The sequence below is a fragment of the Rhagoletis zephyria genome, unplaced genomic scaffold (assembly GCF_001687245.7).
Source record: "Rhagoletis zephyria isolate East Lansing unplaced genomic scaffold, Rhagoletis_zephyria_1.1 Rzeph_scaffold_00397, whole genome shotgun sequence".
Lineage (NCBI taxonomy): Eukaryota > Metazoa > Arthropoda > Insecta > Diptera > Tephritidae > Rhagoletis > Rhagoletis zephyria.
The window spans coordinates 185,836-204,778 of NW_016157481.1; the positions used below are offsets into that span (position 1 = coordinate 185,836).

The following is an 18,943-nucleotide window of genomic DNA, read 5'->3' on the forward strand; positions in this document are numbered from 1 at the left end:
AGAAATAATTAAACCGGACCCAAGTTTTTCGATAAGGGGCCACAAAGATTTTATTTTGCTCGTTTATATAAAGCAGTGGATGAAAATATACGTATATGCGAAAGTCAAATTTATCTGTTTAAATGAACACCACCAATATTTCTTGTAAACACACATCGATTTACATCTTTTATTTCGCCTCCGACACAGAATTGTTTTCGTACAAAATTACGCAAAAAAGCTTACTCGTTCGTTTTTAGGCATGCCATTGTTACGAATTTCGAAAATACGATTCGGATTGCAGCATACTATTTCTACAATTCTTAGCAAAATCCGAATACGAAGGAGTTGCAGAATAGGGGTGTAACAGTTGATGACGTTGTTTCCAGTATTAGAGCACTCAAAATATCTAATTAAAATGTGTGAATGTTCCTTATCTACACCTATTACTCTAATCTTTAATAAATCCCTATCTACGGGTGTATTTCCTGATCAATTCAAAATTTCATTTATTACTCCTATACATAAGAGCGGGAACAAAAATAACATTTTAAATTATAGACCAATCTCTAAACTTACTACAGTATCAAAGCTTTTTGAATTATCAATGAAGGATAAATTATATTTTGCAGTATCTTAATTGCAAAACTCTCAAAATTGGGATTTCACTCAAAATTTCTTGATTGGTTTAAATCCTATCGTAGTAACCGATACTCAGTAGTAGTTGTAGGTAATGCTAGATCATATCCTTTCGTTGCATCGTCAGGTGTTCCACAAGGAAGTGTTCTTGGGCCATTATTGTTTCTTTTGTTTATTAACGACATTTCTCAATGCTTTGTAAATGCGCAATATGTTTTATATGCCGATGATTTTAAATTATATCTAAGAGTAATATGCTTCGTTTACAGGAAGATCTCGATAACCTTTATAGTTGGTGCAACAAAAACCGTTTATTCATTAATCTTAATAAATGCTCTAAAATCACCCTTTCGAAACTTCGTTCCAATTTTTTGTCGTCGTACCATTTTGGAAACTGCATTTTATCCAGCATTGATGAAATCCTGGATTTGGGTGTTGTTTTTGATTCCCGTTTCACATTCATCGGTCACTTAAATTACATAATACCCAAGGCTTATTCACTTTTAGCTTTTGTTCAGCGTAATAGCAGGGAATTTACTGATCTTTATACTCTGAAACTTCTTTACGTTACGTTTGTTCGCTCAAGGCTTGAATTCGCCTCCTTGATTTGGAGTCCTTTTTATGCATCTAACATTGCACGCCTAGAGCGCATTCAAAAGAAATTTGCACGATTCGCCTTACATTCTTTACACTTTACTCTCCCCATGCCCTCTTACAATGCACGTATTACTTTTAATGTTTCCTTTTTGGTTGTTGTTGTTTCCGACAGGGTGGGTGTATGATGTATTATGGAACGAATTTTCCCTCTCCAAACCAAATTTGACAAGGGATGACGGAAATTCGTTCCATAATACATCATACTTTTAATGTTCCTCTTAAATACCTAAGACATAATAATTTGTTTTATATAAATTTGCATCGAACTAATTATGCTTTAAATGAGCCTATCACTAGGTCGCTTCTAGAATTCAATAAATTGTTAACAAAATATAATTTTTTAGATATATCATTGCATAGAGATTTCCTTAAACGAGAGTTATATATAGTCATTAAAAATTCTATGCAAATATTACTTATTTCTGCTATTATTTTTTATAATCAATCTGAATTGTAATCTTATGGCCTTATTCATAAAAAATAAAGTAGTCGTATAAAAGGTATATAAATTGAAAAATGTATGACAACGTCAATTTATAAAGCCCTTTAAACCTACTTTATTTTTTATGAATAAGGCCATTAGTCTGTGAGGATGTAATATTCCATTACTTGAATAAATAAATAAATAAATAGAAATAGAATATATCGCAAGAAAATTCACATTATGTATTACTGTTCCGGTTTTGCTCCTCAGTGTATGTACAGTTGGACTTACGAATACAAATACTTGAGTATAGTTAAAATTGTTTAACGACGATTACAACTTGTTAATTTTTTAGGGTAAAATTTAAAAAGTAATGATTTTCCGTCCCTGGAGGAACCGGCAGTTTTACGCCACCGGAAAATGGTTTTAGTGACATTGCCTGCCTTATTTCCACAAATGTTTAAGGATGTTGCCATGACCATGGATCGAACCTTGGTCGTTGTTGTAACAGCACAACAATTATCCAAAGAGTTTTTCCTGCGTAAATCCTAAATTTAAAGCCATATATCCAGAAATATAAGATTTATTGACGTCTTTAGAACAGCTATGTATGTAAGTGTTTTCCTTCCCCCATAGAATTTAAAGTGTCAGTTAGGGAAATTTGTCGTAGACGAGCTCGTACACCCTGGCATAAGCATTATGTGCCTTTTCCAAGATTTTTCAACGAAATACTGCTTCCATGTTTGCAAAAAGGTAAATATATGAGGCCATGAGAGCAAGAGGAACTTATCTACAATTTTTTTTTTAGTAATATGAGGAAGGATATATCTACTATAAATATATTGTGGAAGTATGTATGTATGTATGTGCCACGTTGCAGCCTAAACGGACGGACAGAATCTAACAAAATTTTGATAGAGTATTGCCATGACTCCTGGGCCTATAATAGGGTGAAAAAATTGGGATCCTACAAGGGGGCGTCGCACCTCCCATAGGCGTGAAATTTTTAATCAGCCATAACTTCGGAAACATAAGTCACATGACCTTAAAATTTGGTTTACAGACATATAAATGGTAGGTGCTTATAAGAGGGTATATATAAATGAGTTTGTAGAAGGGGGCGTGGCACATCCCATGGGTGCGGAATTTTTTATCAGCTATAACTTCGGAACCATAAGTCACACGAACTTGAAATTTGGTATGCAAACATGTCAATGGTAGGTGCTTATAGGAGGATATATATAAACGAGTTTGTAAAAGGGTGTGTGGCACATCCCATAGACGCGAAATTTTTTTTCAGCTATAACTTCGGAACTTGAAATCTAGTATGCAGACATATCCATGGTAGGTACTTATAGGAGGGAATATATAAACAAGTTTGTGAAAGGGGGCGTGGCACCTCTCATAGGCGTTAAATTTTTTATCAACTATAACTTCGGAGCCATAAGTCAAACGAACTTGAAATTTGGTATGCAAGCATGTCTATAGTAGGCGCTTATAGTATGGCATATATAAATGAGTTTGTAAAAGGGGACGTGGCACATCCCATAGGCGTGGATCTTTTTATCAGCTATAACTTCGGAACCATAACTCTTAAAAACTTGAAATTTGGTATGCAGGCACGTCTATGGTAGGCGCTTATAGGAGGTTATATATAAACGCGTTTGTAAAAAGGGGCGTGGCACATCCCATGGGCGCGGAATTTTTTATCAGCTATAACTTCGGAACCATAAGTCACACGAACTTGAAATTTGGTATGCAGACATACCCATGGTAGGTGCTTATATATAAACGAGTTTGTGAAGGGGGCGTGACATATCCCATATTCGTTGAAAGGTTTATCAGCTATAACTTCGGAACCATATGTCGTATCCACTTTAAATTTGGTACGCAGTTATATACATATTTGGTAGGTGCTTATAATAGGGTCTATATAAATGAGTTTGTAAAAGGAGGCAAGGTGCATCCCATAGGCGTAGAGTTTTTATCATCTATAACTTCGGAACCATAAGTCCCTTNTATTCGTTGAAAGGTTTATCAGCTATAACTTCGGAACCATATGTCGTATCCACTTTAAATTTGGTACGCAGTTATATACATATTTGGTAGGTGCTTATAATAGGGTCTATATAAATGAGTTTGTAAAAGGAGGCAAGGTGCATCCCATAGGCGTAGAGTTTTTATCATCTATAACTTCGGAACCATAAGTCCCTTGAACTTGAAATTTAATATGCAGACATATCAATGGTAGGTGCTTATGGGAGGGTATATAAAAACGAGTTTGTAAAAGGGGGCTCGGCTCATCCCATAGGCGTGTAATTTTTTATCAGGTATAACCTAGGAACCTTAAGTCGCACGAACTTGTAATTTGGTATGCAGGTGTAGCTATGGTAGGTGCTTATAAAAAGATAAATATAAATAAGTTTGTAAAAGATGGCGTGGCAAATCCCATAGGCGTGAAAATTTGTATCAGCTATAACTTCAAAACCATAAGTCACATGAAATTTAAATTTGGTATGCAGACATATCTATGGTAAGAGCTTGTAGTAAGGTATATATGAATGAGTTTATAAAAGGGGGCGTGGCACATCCCGTAGGCGTGGAATTTTTAACCAGCCATAAATTGGGAACCATAAGTCACATGAACTTGAAATTTGGTATTCATACATACATAGGTATCTATGGGAGGTGTTCAGAGTAAAGTATATATAAATCAGTTTGTAAAACGGGGATATACATATATATATTTACTATTAGATAGCTCGGATATTTAAAACTGTGTTTTTTTTGTGAACCCTTACCATCTTTAGATTATTTTGAAATGGAAAGATTAAATCGTTTTTTAATCTTGCGATGCTGTTAAACGAAAAAGTTTCGTTCAGAATGAATAAAACTCCTTCCTTCCTTTCCTTATACTAAAAAAGTGCAGCTAAATAAAACAGCTAATCGAATAGGCAGCTAAACGGAATGTACCGTAGTAGAATAATTTTAATTTAGAAATTTGATCGTTACTTACTTAACTTACTTAATCTATCTAATATTAATAATGGAACAAAATTTGTAGCACAAGTGATGATCAATATATATTAGTTATAGCACGATAAAGCCAAAAGTATGGCTCCTAAGGATGCCTTAATGTAAACAAAGGAATTAGTTTGTCTCTTTTAAAATATGCTGAACTGAATATTTGTATTACTGTTTTATATTTTGATTTGTTTGCCCCGAACGACGTCGGGTGCTCAGCTAGTAATAAATAAACACGGTATTTTACTGAAAAGTTCCCCTGCAGAAAATCAGACTTGCTCAGAACTAGCATAGAACTAGACCTTTTGCCGACAGTACTAGTTCTAGCTCAATCCCCAAGCAATGCTTTCAACTGTCTAGTTTTCCCCGCCGATGTCATTGGCGGTGGCAATTGTCGCATTACTTTGCAAATAGTTTTTAACCGGTTACGTTTTGGACAGTTTTTTTTATAAAGCGTTTTAAGAGTCGATTTTGTGAGTTTTTTCCATGTTTGTTACATATTCTGTCTTATCTTGAGTTTCGCCTGAAAAAATCACCCAAAAATGTATCATCCGGACATGGTAAAATCATGGAAACCAAAAGTGAACCGGTTCGGGGAAAATGAAACTAATGATAAGGCTGATTTTTATAAAAAAAAATATAAAAAAATATTGTAAGCGGCACGCAACAATCTAAATTCATGAAATCTGAAAACTCACAACTGCCTCCACCGCGATTTGAGCTCGCGACCAATGATGCTTGAGTCGGAGGTCTTCTCGTTGAGCTACTTCCATATTGTACCAGAAGTGAGAATTTTTACACTTACACCGAAAGTTTCAACTGCTCCGCTCTGCAGCCGTTTTGCACCAGTTCAGAGATAGTTCTGAAGTATGTAGTTTGGAACTAGCGCTTTGCCAGACTGTCTCTAAATTTGAGTGCAGGGTTATTGCATCTACATGATGCTATCTATTATAGCAATAAAAACACTAATACATTTTAAGCCGTATTTCAATTATTATTTTTTTAATGTCATATGATCTGTGAATACTTCTAGAACATAATATTAAAAATGCAAATGTTCGAGTTAATAAACTTCTGAAGAAAGCCTGCGTTCTGTCCTGTTTACCGCGAATTTCCTATAAGACGCAATGTATTTCCCGCATTATACGGAACTCTAGGGTACTTGGAAATGAGGAACATACCAGCTATATACATATTTACAGTTTTTTTTTTGTTGTATATCAAATGGAAGCGCTTAAAAGCCATAATATCTTAGAAGTGACTTACCCATTCCTGTAATATTTGCAAAAGCGCAGTGTAAACGCACAATAGATCTTAAGGTCGCAGTGCTTTATCCCCAACAATAATAATAATGTATTTATAATTTTCCATTACGCTACATTTCACTTTAATTCGAAAAATGTCAAAATGAAAAACATATATAGCGCCTTTGTCAGCCTATGTTTCACCATTTATTGATATAGGAATAAGACATAAACAGGCAGTAAAAGATAAGAGCATTAGTTGTTGTTGCAATAATCAACCTTGCTTTGTCTTAGGCCTAGTACATAATCTAATATGCAATAGTTACATATGTACTTACATACATTGGCGGTCAAAAGTGGATGAATGGTGTTTTGTTTTTAATATTTGCAATGTTTTTCAAGCAAAAATTTTTTTGTTATTTTTTATAAAAATGTGGATCGTGCTTTAACAAAAATCATATAAATCACACTTTCAAACCTTATACAGAACTATCAGACCCGGCGAACTTCGTCCCGCCCAAAATTAATTTGTTTATTGAAACATTTGGTCCAACGTTTTCGCCAGCAATTCACGTTCACGTTTGGTTTTGTGTTCGACAGAAGACATATCCCCCATTGCCGTCTTAAATAACCTGACGAAAGCGTTATACCAGAAAGAAGTCCCTGCGGCTCGATAGTGAATCGTCCTTGAATCTGTATAGTATAGTTGGTGGCAATTTCCAAACTGGTGAGTATCATTGGTCCACATTCTGTTTAGCCACCGTAAAGCAAGGACCGCAATGGTTCTGATGGTATATTTATTNCCACATTCTGTTTAGTCACCGTAAAGCAAGGACCGCAATGGTTCTGATGGTTGATTTATCGGGAAGAGTTAAGCCACCAGAATAAGACTTTTACATACTGACACTCTTCAGCATTTTTTCCCATACAAAAAAACTATCACGCATTCGTAATAGGAGAAAATGCGCAACATCATCAGCGAAAAAAATTCTCAAAAATCAACGGTAACTTATAGCCATTTTAAACTTGCACTTTATGATACTGCAGTTGAGTGAACTACAAAACTGAATACTCAACATTTGGTGCCATTTGATGCAAAATGAACTATGTTTCTATAAAAAATTAACAAAAAAATGTATTATGAAAAAGAAAAAAACACTATATTCTAGGTTTATATATTTGCAGATAGGTAAAATTCTCAATATGTTTGGAAAGCGCCATGCCCCCTTTTCCAGTAGCCCCAAAATCTCTATACCAATTTCCTGATTCACATACAACTTTATTCGCTTTGCTTNTCGACTTATATGAGCTTAAATTCATACATCAAATGAGCCTCAATATGAGTCATATTGGACTCTTATTGGCCTCATATACGGCTCATTTTGGACTCTTTTAAAACAAGTTTTGGCCTCATATATGACTCTTTTTGAGACCCTTATCGGCCTCATAAATTGCTACATTCGGACTCTTATTTTAGGTTGCTCTTTGAGTCTTATTCAACTCACTATATTTGCAAAGGCATTCCGCAAAAAGTCCTTGCAAATAACATACATACATACTTACATGCATATACACATTCCAACATGTGTTCAATAGCAGCAGCTGAAGCTAAATTTTGTTCATTTTTTGTTTTCTAATTATTTTCAATTTCTTATTTAATTTTAATTTATTTTAATTTATTGTTTTTATATTGGCACAAGGTGCTGGCTCATAACTTGGCTCATATATGAATCCTAAAAGATTCATATAAGAGTAAAAAATTTTTTGTTTTTGAAAGTCATATTTCTTACCTACCTAGGACACCTTTCGGACTCATATATTCTGAACGCTCAGAATATGTTTGCGGGGATAGTTCTTTGCTTTGACATATAAGATCGATGTAGGCATATGCATGAGTATGCTCACATAAAAAACGTTTGAAGCAAAGCAAAGCAAAACGAAGCAAAATCTTGGGCAACTCTCAACTTTTGTCCGCTTTTGCAATCAGCTGTCTACATGTATATTTTTTCGTGCGCTTGCATTTGCATTTATTGACAAAAACAGGGTAAATAGGAATTTTTATTGCTATTATTAATGCATATTATTATATTGCTATCTATTTTACAGATAAAAAATATGGAGGAAAAGGAGAACGCAAAAGCTGTCTGCGTTTCACGCTTTGTTGTCAAAGTTTGTACTGTCAAGCGAGGAAAGTTGTATGTGAATGGCCCTTTAATATATCGAAAGTCTGCAGTAAGTGATGCAGCAAATGTTAATGCTGTTTTTGATAGGTTTGTTTGTGCTGATTAAGAATCCGTAAGTATAAAGTTTCCATCAGCTCCAGATTTTGAGAAAAATTTTGTGAAATTGTCAAAAAATTTCGTTTTTTGCAATATTTGAGAAGCTCTAGCAATGAAACAAAAGGTGATAGAACCTTCCACTTAAGCTAGAACTACATACTACTATCCCTGAAAGTACTATTCCTGCACCTTGCCCTGATGGTCACCTACTCATTTACTTTTTATTGTCCAACAAAAAAAAAAAAATAAATACTGGAAAATTATGCAATTGAAAAAGGGTGTAAAAATCAGTGTTAGCTGTTCAATAAATGATTATAGGTGACCTTAGGGTCAAGGTGCAAGAATGGTATTTTCGGGGATTGAAGTCGGAAGTCCAAGCCTTAATTTAAGCCTAAGTCGAAGGTGGAATAATGACACCTTTTGCTTAGTTGAGGTAGGTACTCAAACTTTCCAAAATCAGGTTTTGCAGGGATAGTAGTCCAGATTTTTCGCTTTAACCTAAGTCTAAGTGGGAGGTTCTACGACCCTTTGTTTCTTTGCTAGAGCTTCTCAAATATTGCAAAAAACGCGATTTTTTTACGCTTTCACCTCGTTTTTCTTAAAATCTGGGGCTAATGGAAGTTTTACGTCAAAAATAGGGTTAACATTTGCTGCATCAAATTTTTTTTATATATTTGTTGGCCTGTGTAATAAGTATTGCTAAATAGCCAATACCCGCATGTTTGCGGTGCCTTCAAACACCTTTCGAACTGTAAAATAATGACTCAATTCTATTCTACGCATATCTATAGTTGTGTTTTGGTATTCTCCACAAAAAATATCCAGTAACTTGCCAGTAACCAAATTTCGGAGAGTAAGCCAATATTTACTCCCAATGAGTGAAATATGCAAGAAAGTACGAAAATGCAAAACCAGCATGAAGTTGCTAGTTTTATGAACAGCTGATTAATTTGTTAAATTTCGATGCACTTTTCTTAGAAAACTAGTAATTTCCATCTTATTTTATATTTAAATAGGTTTATTTTGTCAATTTCAACTCTAAAAGCACCACAAACAATTATTTTCTTAATGTAATTTACAATAAGCATCATGCTATCAGCTGTTTTTCTTACTAGCAAATAGTTGCTAGTAAAAATTTATCCAGTAAAAATCCAGTAATACTTGCAAGTTTTTGCGTACGAAAACAACATCCAGTAAAAAACCAGTAAAATTAGTACTGGATTTACTGGATAGTGCGTACGCGAACAGGGCTTATAATACGGGTATCGAATTTAAAGCAAATCGGGCCATAAATAAGATTTTTTGGAATAGATCGGTCCCTGGTCCACCTATCAGACAAAGTATCCTATATGTTTATCCTGGCAATAAGCCAGGAAACATGCCAAATTTCAAGCAAGTCGCACCATAATAAGATTTTTTTCCAATAGATCGGTATCTGGTGCACCTATCAGAAAAAATATCCTATATGTTAACTTAGGCAATAAGCTACCCACGTGCCAAATTTCAAGCAAATGGGACCATCAATAAGACTTTTTCGAATAGATTGGTCCCTGGCCAATTTAACGGAAAAATGAATCCTATATGCTAATCTAGGCGAAAGGCTACCTATGTACGCTCTTAGCGTAGCTCAACCCCTGCGCCCCCTATCGGAAAATTAAAACTTTGTGCACTTCTCCTTCTAACCACCTTTCCAAAAAAGAAGCAACCATTCGAATCGGTTATGAAACATGGGAGAAAATTGTTCCCAATTGATTCAACCTCACAATGAATTTCACAATTATCCGAAATTTTCCAAGCTTCACAACGAATTTTCCACCTTTACATCGTCCAAAATAATCAAATCCGAGTTTTCTAGTTAGAATTTTCTATTTTTCCATTCGAAAGCCATTCGGAAAGAATTGCACAAAAAATTCCATACAAAAAAATCAATTTTCGATTTTTCCAAATTCCCGACTTTCCCGGAAGGTTTTCCCAAAATTTTCTTTCGTGAAAACCTTCTCCTGGCAATTACGAACCACTAAACAAAAAAATTAGGCAAATCGGCCCAACCATTCTCAATTGATGAATTACTATACATTTTTCACACCATTTTTATATATATAGATTTAGAAAAATTCCACAAATATTTATTCTAAATTTCGAGCTTTTTACCAGGAATTTTTATGAATTTTTTCGGTATGCAGTTATAGGCTTATAAAAGCTTAGTAAAATGAGTGCAAGTTTTGATTCTTATTTTTTTTTTTTTGTTCACGGCGTTTTGCAATATTTCCATATATATATGGATTTCTTGTGCAAAATATGGCAAAAAACATAGCCAGTTTTGCGATTCTGTATAAAGTTTGAAAGTGTGATTTAGATGGTTTTTTGTTAAAGCATGAACGAAACACCATTCATCCACTATTGACCGCCACTGCACATAATTAATGTATACATATAAAACATAGATAATACTACAACGAAAACCATGTAACTTAAAGTTTCAGCTCTTGTACAAGATTTATATAATCCCGCCAAAGTCCAAAAAATTTTAATCAAACTTTTTAATTAAAATTTTTATAAACCCAGGTATGCAGTTTTAAAGCCCATTAAATTTTAGTGTTATGTTGTTGCAAGTTTCAAAAACTTATTAAATGATTAAAAAGCCAGTCTCTTTCATTTCTAAACTATGACTTATAGAAATGTCTAATATGCGCAACCACGGTTAAATGCCGCATTGCAACTTCGTTGCGTTAATAAGGCATTTCCATAAATTATAATTTAGAAATAAGATACTTGGTGCATTTTTGAATCTACTTTGATGACCATTTTGCAAAATTAGGAGATTTTTATAAATCTTGTAAAGGATTTGAAAGTTTCGCTGTAGTATAAACTATATTTTTGTAAAAAAAAAAATAAATAAAGAAAAAATAAATGGCCAAAACTTGTAAAGAAGTAGTGTCCACCATTGTACACACATACTATAAAGGATAAACATTACTGAACATTAAATAATACACCTATTGTGAACAGATTCTTGTAAAATTACCACTCTGAAAGGAATAATCCCTAACGGAATTAAATGGTACATAATGTACAACCATGACATAATTATAAGCGCCACAACATGTTGACAATTTTTAAGAGTTTTGTTTTGCTTTTTTGTTTTTTTTTCATTTCAGTTATTTTTTTTATAAAAATATAGTTTATTCTTTAACAAAAACCGAATAAATCCAAGATTCAAATTTTGTGCAATACTTAAAAAATTCAAGAAACTATCGTGAAAATGTGGAGCTGTTTAACTATATTTCTTAGGGTATACAGTTTTGTAGCCCATTCAATTTTAGTATAATAAAATGCAAGTTTGCAGAAGCTAGGACGTACCTCGATTTTTGGCCATTTATTGTTTGAAATATAACACTGTGAGACAAATGGTAGGGGTCAGTGATCGGGAAGGGTTCAAACTACCGGGGAAAGTTATATCGGTAAAAAAGAAGTTATACGTGTCCCGGCGTTTCGCTGGGTCACGTCTAGGAATCGAGATATATATATAACTATCATATAGGGGAAATTGTCACCTTTGGTGGTCTTTTTTTGACATAACTCGAGAACCACTAGTCCGATTTTGCTCAAACAAATTTAAAAAAATTAAAAATTACAATTCCTTTAATCTGTTCATATAACGTTTTTCTATATAATCAACAGTTTTGCCGGTAAAAATAAATGTATGAGGAAAAAAAATATTTTTTGCCTAAAATATTAAATTTTTTTATTTTTTAAATTCATAAAAAATCCAAAAATTAAAAAATTAATTAAAATTAATTTAAAAAAAAATTTAATTTTTACGCAAAAATAATATTTTTTTTCTTCATACATTTATTTTTACCGGCAAAACTGTTGAGTATATAGAAAAACGTTATATTAACAGATTAAAGGAATTGTAATTTTTAATTTTTTTAAATTTGTTTGAGCAAAATCGGACTAGTGGTTCTCGAGTTATGTCAAAAAAAAGACCACCAAAGGAGAAAATTTCCCCTATATGATAATTACTAACTTCAAATCGATATATCTCGATTCCTAGACGTGACCCAGCTAAACACCGGGCCACGTATAACATGTTTTTGACCGATATAACATTTCCCGTTGGTTTCATCCCATCCCGATTTTGACTGTCGCATAGTGTAATTAAAAAGCTCGACATTTTTACCCATTTTTGTTGATTTTTTAAAGAACCCTCAAAGTTTGAAACTTGAATTTACTCGGTTTTTATTAAAGAATAAACTACATTTTTATAAAAGATAACTAATAATAAATAACAAAAAATAAATTGTTAATACTTGTCAATATGTTCGGCGCTTATAATTATGACTCGTGCTGTATGTAAATATGTGCGTATAAGTAAAAACTTCTGTTTAACAGATGGATTCATAAAAATTTCTACTAATTAAAGAAAACATATTTAAAGTTATTCTTATAGAATTTTACTAAAAATATTTATATTGTTTTACTATATTTTTTAAGAAAAATATTGCCTTTCCAATAATATTCTTTGACTTAACTGTAGTGGAACTGTAAATATAGCATTCGCACATTTATTTAAAGCAATCGCAAATCAATTTAACCTAAAGGCAAATCAATTTAACACAAACACAAATTAAATTAAACCAAACGAAAATTAATTTAAACTTTTGGATTCTAGGCTAATTGACCTAATATGGTTGAGTGCAAGAAAAAGCTTTCTTCACATTACAGCCCGACGTTTCGCTAACTTTCTTAGCTTCCTCATGGGCGATTTCTTTATTAAAAACATCTTCTTTCTTGTTTCTTTTGTTGATGTTTTATTTCCACATTTGAAGTACAATTGATAAAAAAAATTTGAAATTGATTTGAGAGTTAACGATATTCTCAAATGGAGATCAAACTCCCCTAGTTATTGAGAAAGCAGTAATTTTCAAATCAATATCAAATCCTTTTCAAACGTTTGACATTTCAGAAAGGCTTTGATTTCAAATCATTCTCAAATGTATATCAAACCCATGATGTTATTATTCCACCATGTATCAAACCTAACTGTTTGCTGGGTTATAACACATATGTACATATAAAAAATTGAATTAATCTGTGAAGTAAAAAATAAATTTTCTGTAGATGTCGAGGTTCTTTTGCAATAACGACATAATTCAATCGTATTCATTCTTTCGTCATTCTCCAAAATCACGAAAGGATGTTGGACTTTCATATGGCGATTCAAATATCCATGAGAGCCACCAAAAATGCTTATGAAAATACGTTAGTGCCTGCATTTCATTTTTTTTCTTCAACTTTGCCTTCGAAACGCGACCAAATCACGCTTCACTTTGGCATCAGAAAGCGAGTCTTTTGTTAAACAAAAAATCCCAAAAACTCATATAATGCAGTGCTAAATCATTGTTGGTTCTTAGTTAGGTAAGTCTCAGCGGAATCTCTTCTTTAGTTCAACTAGTAGTTGTTGTTCTGTGTGTATGTACATCCTCAGGTAGATCGAAGTCAGTTGCTTACATCTTCTTGATTAATTATGGCCTGAATTCGCAGGTACGTAAAAATCAGCAGCACACTTTTGGTACAACTGGTAACCTTTAAAATCGCCTCATGTTAACACCGTATATTAGTTGCGTTCGCGTAGCTGTTAATTGTTCATGTTTAACCAAAACTTACAAGTTTTTGCGTTCGCGTACGCAAAAAACTTGCAAAGTAGGGGAAATTGAGAGAGCAAAGTGACATTTCATTTTGAGGGGAAGCTGCTGGTTTCTGCTGGAAAAATTTTTGCCAACAGGAAACAGCTGATCAAAAACAGCTGGTTGGCATTTACGCAAATCACAAAATTGAATTAGATGGTTTGGAAGTTAAGAATTACAAAATGCGACTAATTAAACTTGTAAGAAATAAGTAGTTATTTTTTTAATCAATAAACTGTGTCAGTATTACACTTTGTGATGACTTTTCGAACGTTTTAAATTTTACACTCTTGAATGTAAACAAAAATTATATCAGCTGTTCGTCTAACTTGCAAGTTTCTGCAAATTTTCTGTTCGCGTACTATTTGGGATATTTTTCTCTTGTGAGAGAACAGATAACGTTTCGCCGGAATTTGGCAGTTGGTTAGTTTTTACTGGAGATTTTAAACGAATGCACCTATTAGTTGCGTTCGCGTANCAGGAATTTGGCAGTTGGTTGGTTTTTACTGGAGATTTTAAACGAACGCAACTAATAGCAATAGTTACCTTTTTTGTGTTGCACTTAATTTATATATGGATTAATAAACTTTGCCGTTGGTTTAATTTAATTTGCGTTTGGATTAAATTGATTTGCGTTTGGTTTAAATAAATGTGCGAATGCTATAATATTGCAGTAATTAAATGGAAGTATACAAATACATTATTTTTTAAGACAAACCCCATATTTACTCTAAAATTAACAAGCAAATAATGTAGATATGTATATGTTCATATGTCCATATACATATGTGTGCCGAAATCAAGAAAACCTTGCGTTCATTTTATTTAGTACTATTTGTCGACGATGATATTGACTGATAATATTCCGACAAGATTTTCCACGCTTCCGGCACCATGAACCCATCAGGCGGAGACTGGCCGGTTCTAGCTAATGTGCGCATTCTGGTTCCTGATATAAAATCAAAGTCATCTTTTCGGCTTGGATCAAAAAATGCCATACATGAATTCACTTTGTCATATGCGGCAACACGAAAAGGAAGGATCTCTATGGCATTCAAACCAGGTGCCAATTTTAAAACACGTTGCCCATGTGTGGCATCGAAGAGGTTTCCATCCGGATAAAGTGCTTTATTTGGATGTGGTATACCTGCTGGGTCCCGACCAACGATGTAAAAGTTCGCCCCAGCATTCATTCGCGCTTTAGCATGCCATTGCACTTCAGTTGGTCCAGCGTACATCATTGGTGACGGAAATATTGCTAAAACCGTGTCTTCTGCTTTTAGCACACCAGAGTCTAAAACTGCTTGATGCTGCGCTATCCTTACGGGCAAAGGAACGTCATCATCTTTAGTCCAACCACCCAATGGATGAAGTAGCAAAACAGGTTTTTTAAAACCTCGTTCAGTTAGTTGCCGCTTTGTATCTTGCATTAGCAAAGCGTGACCATTGTGAATCGGGTTTCTTAATTGAAATGCAAACACTGCATCTGCACCCATATCTTTAAAACTTTGTCTCAGTTCATTTGGTGTTAGTCTATACTTATCTAAACCATCATTCCAACGTATACGTTCTAAAACTTCCAGTTCTCCGCCAACTAAGTAATCTCCTCCTTGGGCAATTATTTTTATATATGGGTGTTTTTCATGACTCGTTCCAAACTGTCGTGATACTCGCTCTTCTTTGCGTTGATAATAAAATTCTGGCTTCCGCATAATTGCTATCGGATTTCCTTTAAATGTGAGCGCAATGGATGACACACCATCTAGTTTATTTTTTAACTCAGTTGTCACAGATAATACAATTGGAATTGATTGATTTTGGCGTGTGGTATCATCGTCGGTTACGATTGAGTTGAAATGGACTGTTTGCAAAAAAGTGTCTTCCCTCATGAAACCTCTCAACGGGTATGCCCATCCTTCGGATAGTACTTGAACCCACTGTAAATCTACTTCGGTTAATGGAATCGAATTCAACGTTTTTGCTTCATGAAGAAAAGACTCTTTTGATTTTGAATTAACGAACAGTTCTGGGATTTCATTTGGATGTGTTTTATTTTTCGGTATAATTCCTTCGGCTTCAAGCAAATTTATTAAAGCTTGAGTAGATTCACCCACTGTATATCCATCAGTGTTAATGATAAGCTCCGGATTTTCTGGCCTTTGATACTCTTGTGTGATGCCAGTAAACCCTTTAATAACACCTTCACGCGCTTTTTTGTACAAACCTTTAACATCTCGAGACTCGCATATCGACAAAGGCGTATCCACGAAAACTTCGTAGAATCTTAGATCTGCATCTTTGTGAATTTTTCGTACTAATTCACGGTCTTCTGCAAACGGTGATACGAAGCTACATATTGTAACTACTCCACTATCAGCAAATAATTTCGCTACCTCCCCTACCCTTCGAATATTTTCTTCCCGGTCAGCTGGCGTGAAACCTAGATTTTTATTTAAACCTGTTCGTATGTTATCACCATCGAGTCCATATGCCGGAATGCCACGTACTACTAAGTGAGCTTCCAGCTCGAAAGCAATAGACGTTTTGCCTGCTCCACTCAGACCGGTGAGCCAAATGGTACATCCTCGAAATCCACGGCATATACCCAAATTTTTTCCTCTAATATCGCGTGTTATGTGGTGTTTCTGCTCACTGACGTTTGTTGCGACTTGAAGGCACGTTTTTTGTCTTTTCTTGTTAGATTCTTCACTCATTGTGCAACAATGATTTGTAAGTTATAAGGCCGTATGAACTTTTTATTATTTACCACAGGTCGGTTTCAGTATTTCGTAGCTATGTAAATGAAGCGATCTAATTTATTCAAAACCGTCAATCTAAATTAAAGGCCTGCGTGTTTAATACCGCATTTATGATTAATACCAACCGGTATACGCTTTTATATACAAACCAAGGCAAACTAAACAGGTAATAGCAAGGCGCATGTATGGATGCGCCTTGGGTAATAGCAGTAGACAACCCTGCCATGTATTTTGTTGCTGCTTGAGACACCTAGAACGTCAACAGAAAGAAATGTAAACACTTTCGACCAATCAAATGCAAGCAAAAAGGATGCTAATGTAAATGTATGGAATGGGAATGTAGCAAAGTTTGACAGTTCAGCTTTTCACGAAGCAGAAAAAATCAAAACTGCAGCACTGGCGCTTCTACCTGTTTAATGTGCCTTGTCACAAACTATAAACCAGTGTGCGGAACCCCATTTTTTTAGGTGGTAAATAAGCCCTAAAAATTGTAGTAGATTCGAAAGCAATGTGGTAGATTTACATAAAAGTAGGTATTAAAATGCGAAATCTTTAAGTTTATCACGTATTTCATTAGTCTATAAAAGATACAGAACATACTTTAAAACATATACATATATTACTAATGTAAAAGAAAAACAAACACACAATTCATTATTACATGGGTATGCCAAAAACAATGGGCTTTCTCCGGAACTATCTTCCGCCGGTAATGGTTTTGGTAGGCTTTGTTTTCTCCTGAAAAGTATTTTTTATTAAAATATATTTCATTAATACTATACAAAGCTTAATAAATTTACCTTATCACAAATTTATCCATTTTGTACACTACCGCTTAAGGCTATTGGGGCATACTCATTGTCGAAATATGTAAAGTCGACTTTAAAACTAGTTGCAGCTTTTTTGACAGATATTCATTGAAACTTATGTCAAAAAACTGCCACTAACTTTAGAGCCGAATTTACTTTGCCTATGATTACACCCCATTGATTTCGGAGCCGAATTACACCAATTCACTTACCCTAGCACTTAGCAAATTAGCCATGCGTTTAAACCTAAGGGATGGTTGTTCAATGTCTGGTTATCACTACCACTACACTATCGACGATTTTGACATCATGCATGCAACATGTGATCGATAAAGCAGTCCTTATACTTAACCGGAGCTTCTACCTCCGATTTGTGCTAATCAGACATTGAACAACCGGCCCTAATAGATGTAACTACACTTAGAAAATGAAATGCAAAAATTAGAGCAAATTTCGCATTCACAATTGTCCAATTCACAGCAGTACATTAAATTAAAAGATCATAAGGATGGTAAAATCATCCGCATTGTAAAATGAGCAAAATTGTAAAATGTAGATTTTAAGCTTATACAGCGTTTTTGCTGCATTTAAAATGCAACATTTAGCACTTTCGAACATATGTTTTCGAAGAGCGTTCATGCTATAGCATTTAGCAAATGTACATTTACGCGAGTTCGAAATCATATGCTATTGACAAACAGCCGTGTTCCAGTCTCTTATTTAGATCCGTGTATATTACGATCAATTCTCACGCAGAAGATAATGTGCAAAAACCCTATTGAAAAGGAAGAAATAAATTTTAAACCAAAAATTCAATACAAAAACTTGAATTGTTTTAACCATAACCGAGCATTTGTTTGTGTATATATTCATTTGTCGGTGCTGTCAATTAAAATTTCTTCACTTAATTAGGAAACAAAACAAACAGAGTTGATCATAAATTGATCCTGATTTCTATCAGCATCACATCGATGTTGAATTTGCTTANCAAACAGAGTTGATCACAAATTGATCCAGATTTCTATCAGCATCACATCGATGTTGAATTTGCTTAACTTTTCTTTATCCAAATATGTAATGTAATCTCGATTNAATACTATACAAAGCTTAATAAATTTACCTTATCACAAATTTATCCATTTTGTACACTACCGCTTAAGGCTATTGGGGCATACTCATTGTCGAAATATGTAAAGTCGACTTTAAAACTAGTTGCAGCTTTTTTGACAGATATTCATTGAAACTTATGTCAAAAAACTGCCACTAACTTTAGAGCCGAATTTACTTTGCCTATGATTACACCCCATTGATTTCGGAGCCGAATTACACCAATTCACTTACCCTAGCACTTAGCAAATTAGCCATGCGTTTAAACCTAAGGGATGGTTGTTCAATGTCTGGTTATCACTACCACTACACTATCGACGATTTTGACATCA

General features: G+C 34.1%; 1 protein-coding gene across 1 annotated transcript; it reads right to left on the reverse strand.

Annotated features, from left to right (window-relative positions):
- Nucleotides 1-14,420: 14,420 nt before the first annotated feature.
- Nucleotides 14,421-17,040, reverse strand: Papss (3'-phosphoadenosine 5'-phosphosulfate synthase). The gene has a single exon (XM_017611351.1). The coding sequence runs from the start codon at nucleotides 16,648-16,650 to the stop codon at nucleotides 14,758-14,760; it is 1,893 nt and encodes a 630-aa protein (XP_017466840.1). The 5' UTR covers nucleotides 16,651-17,040; the 3' UTR covers nucleotides 14,421-14,757.
- Nucleotides 17,041-18,943: the final 1,903 nt, after the last annotated feature.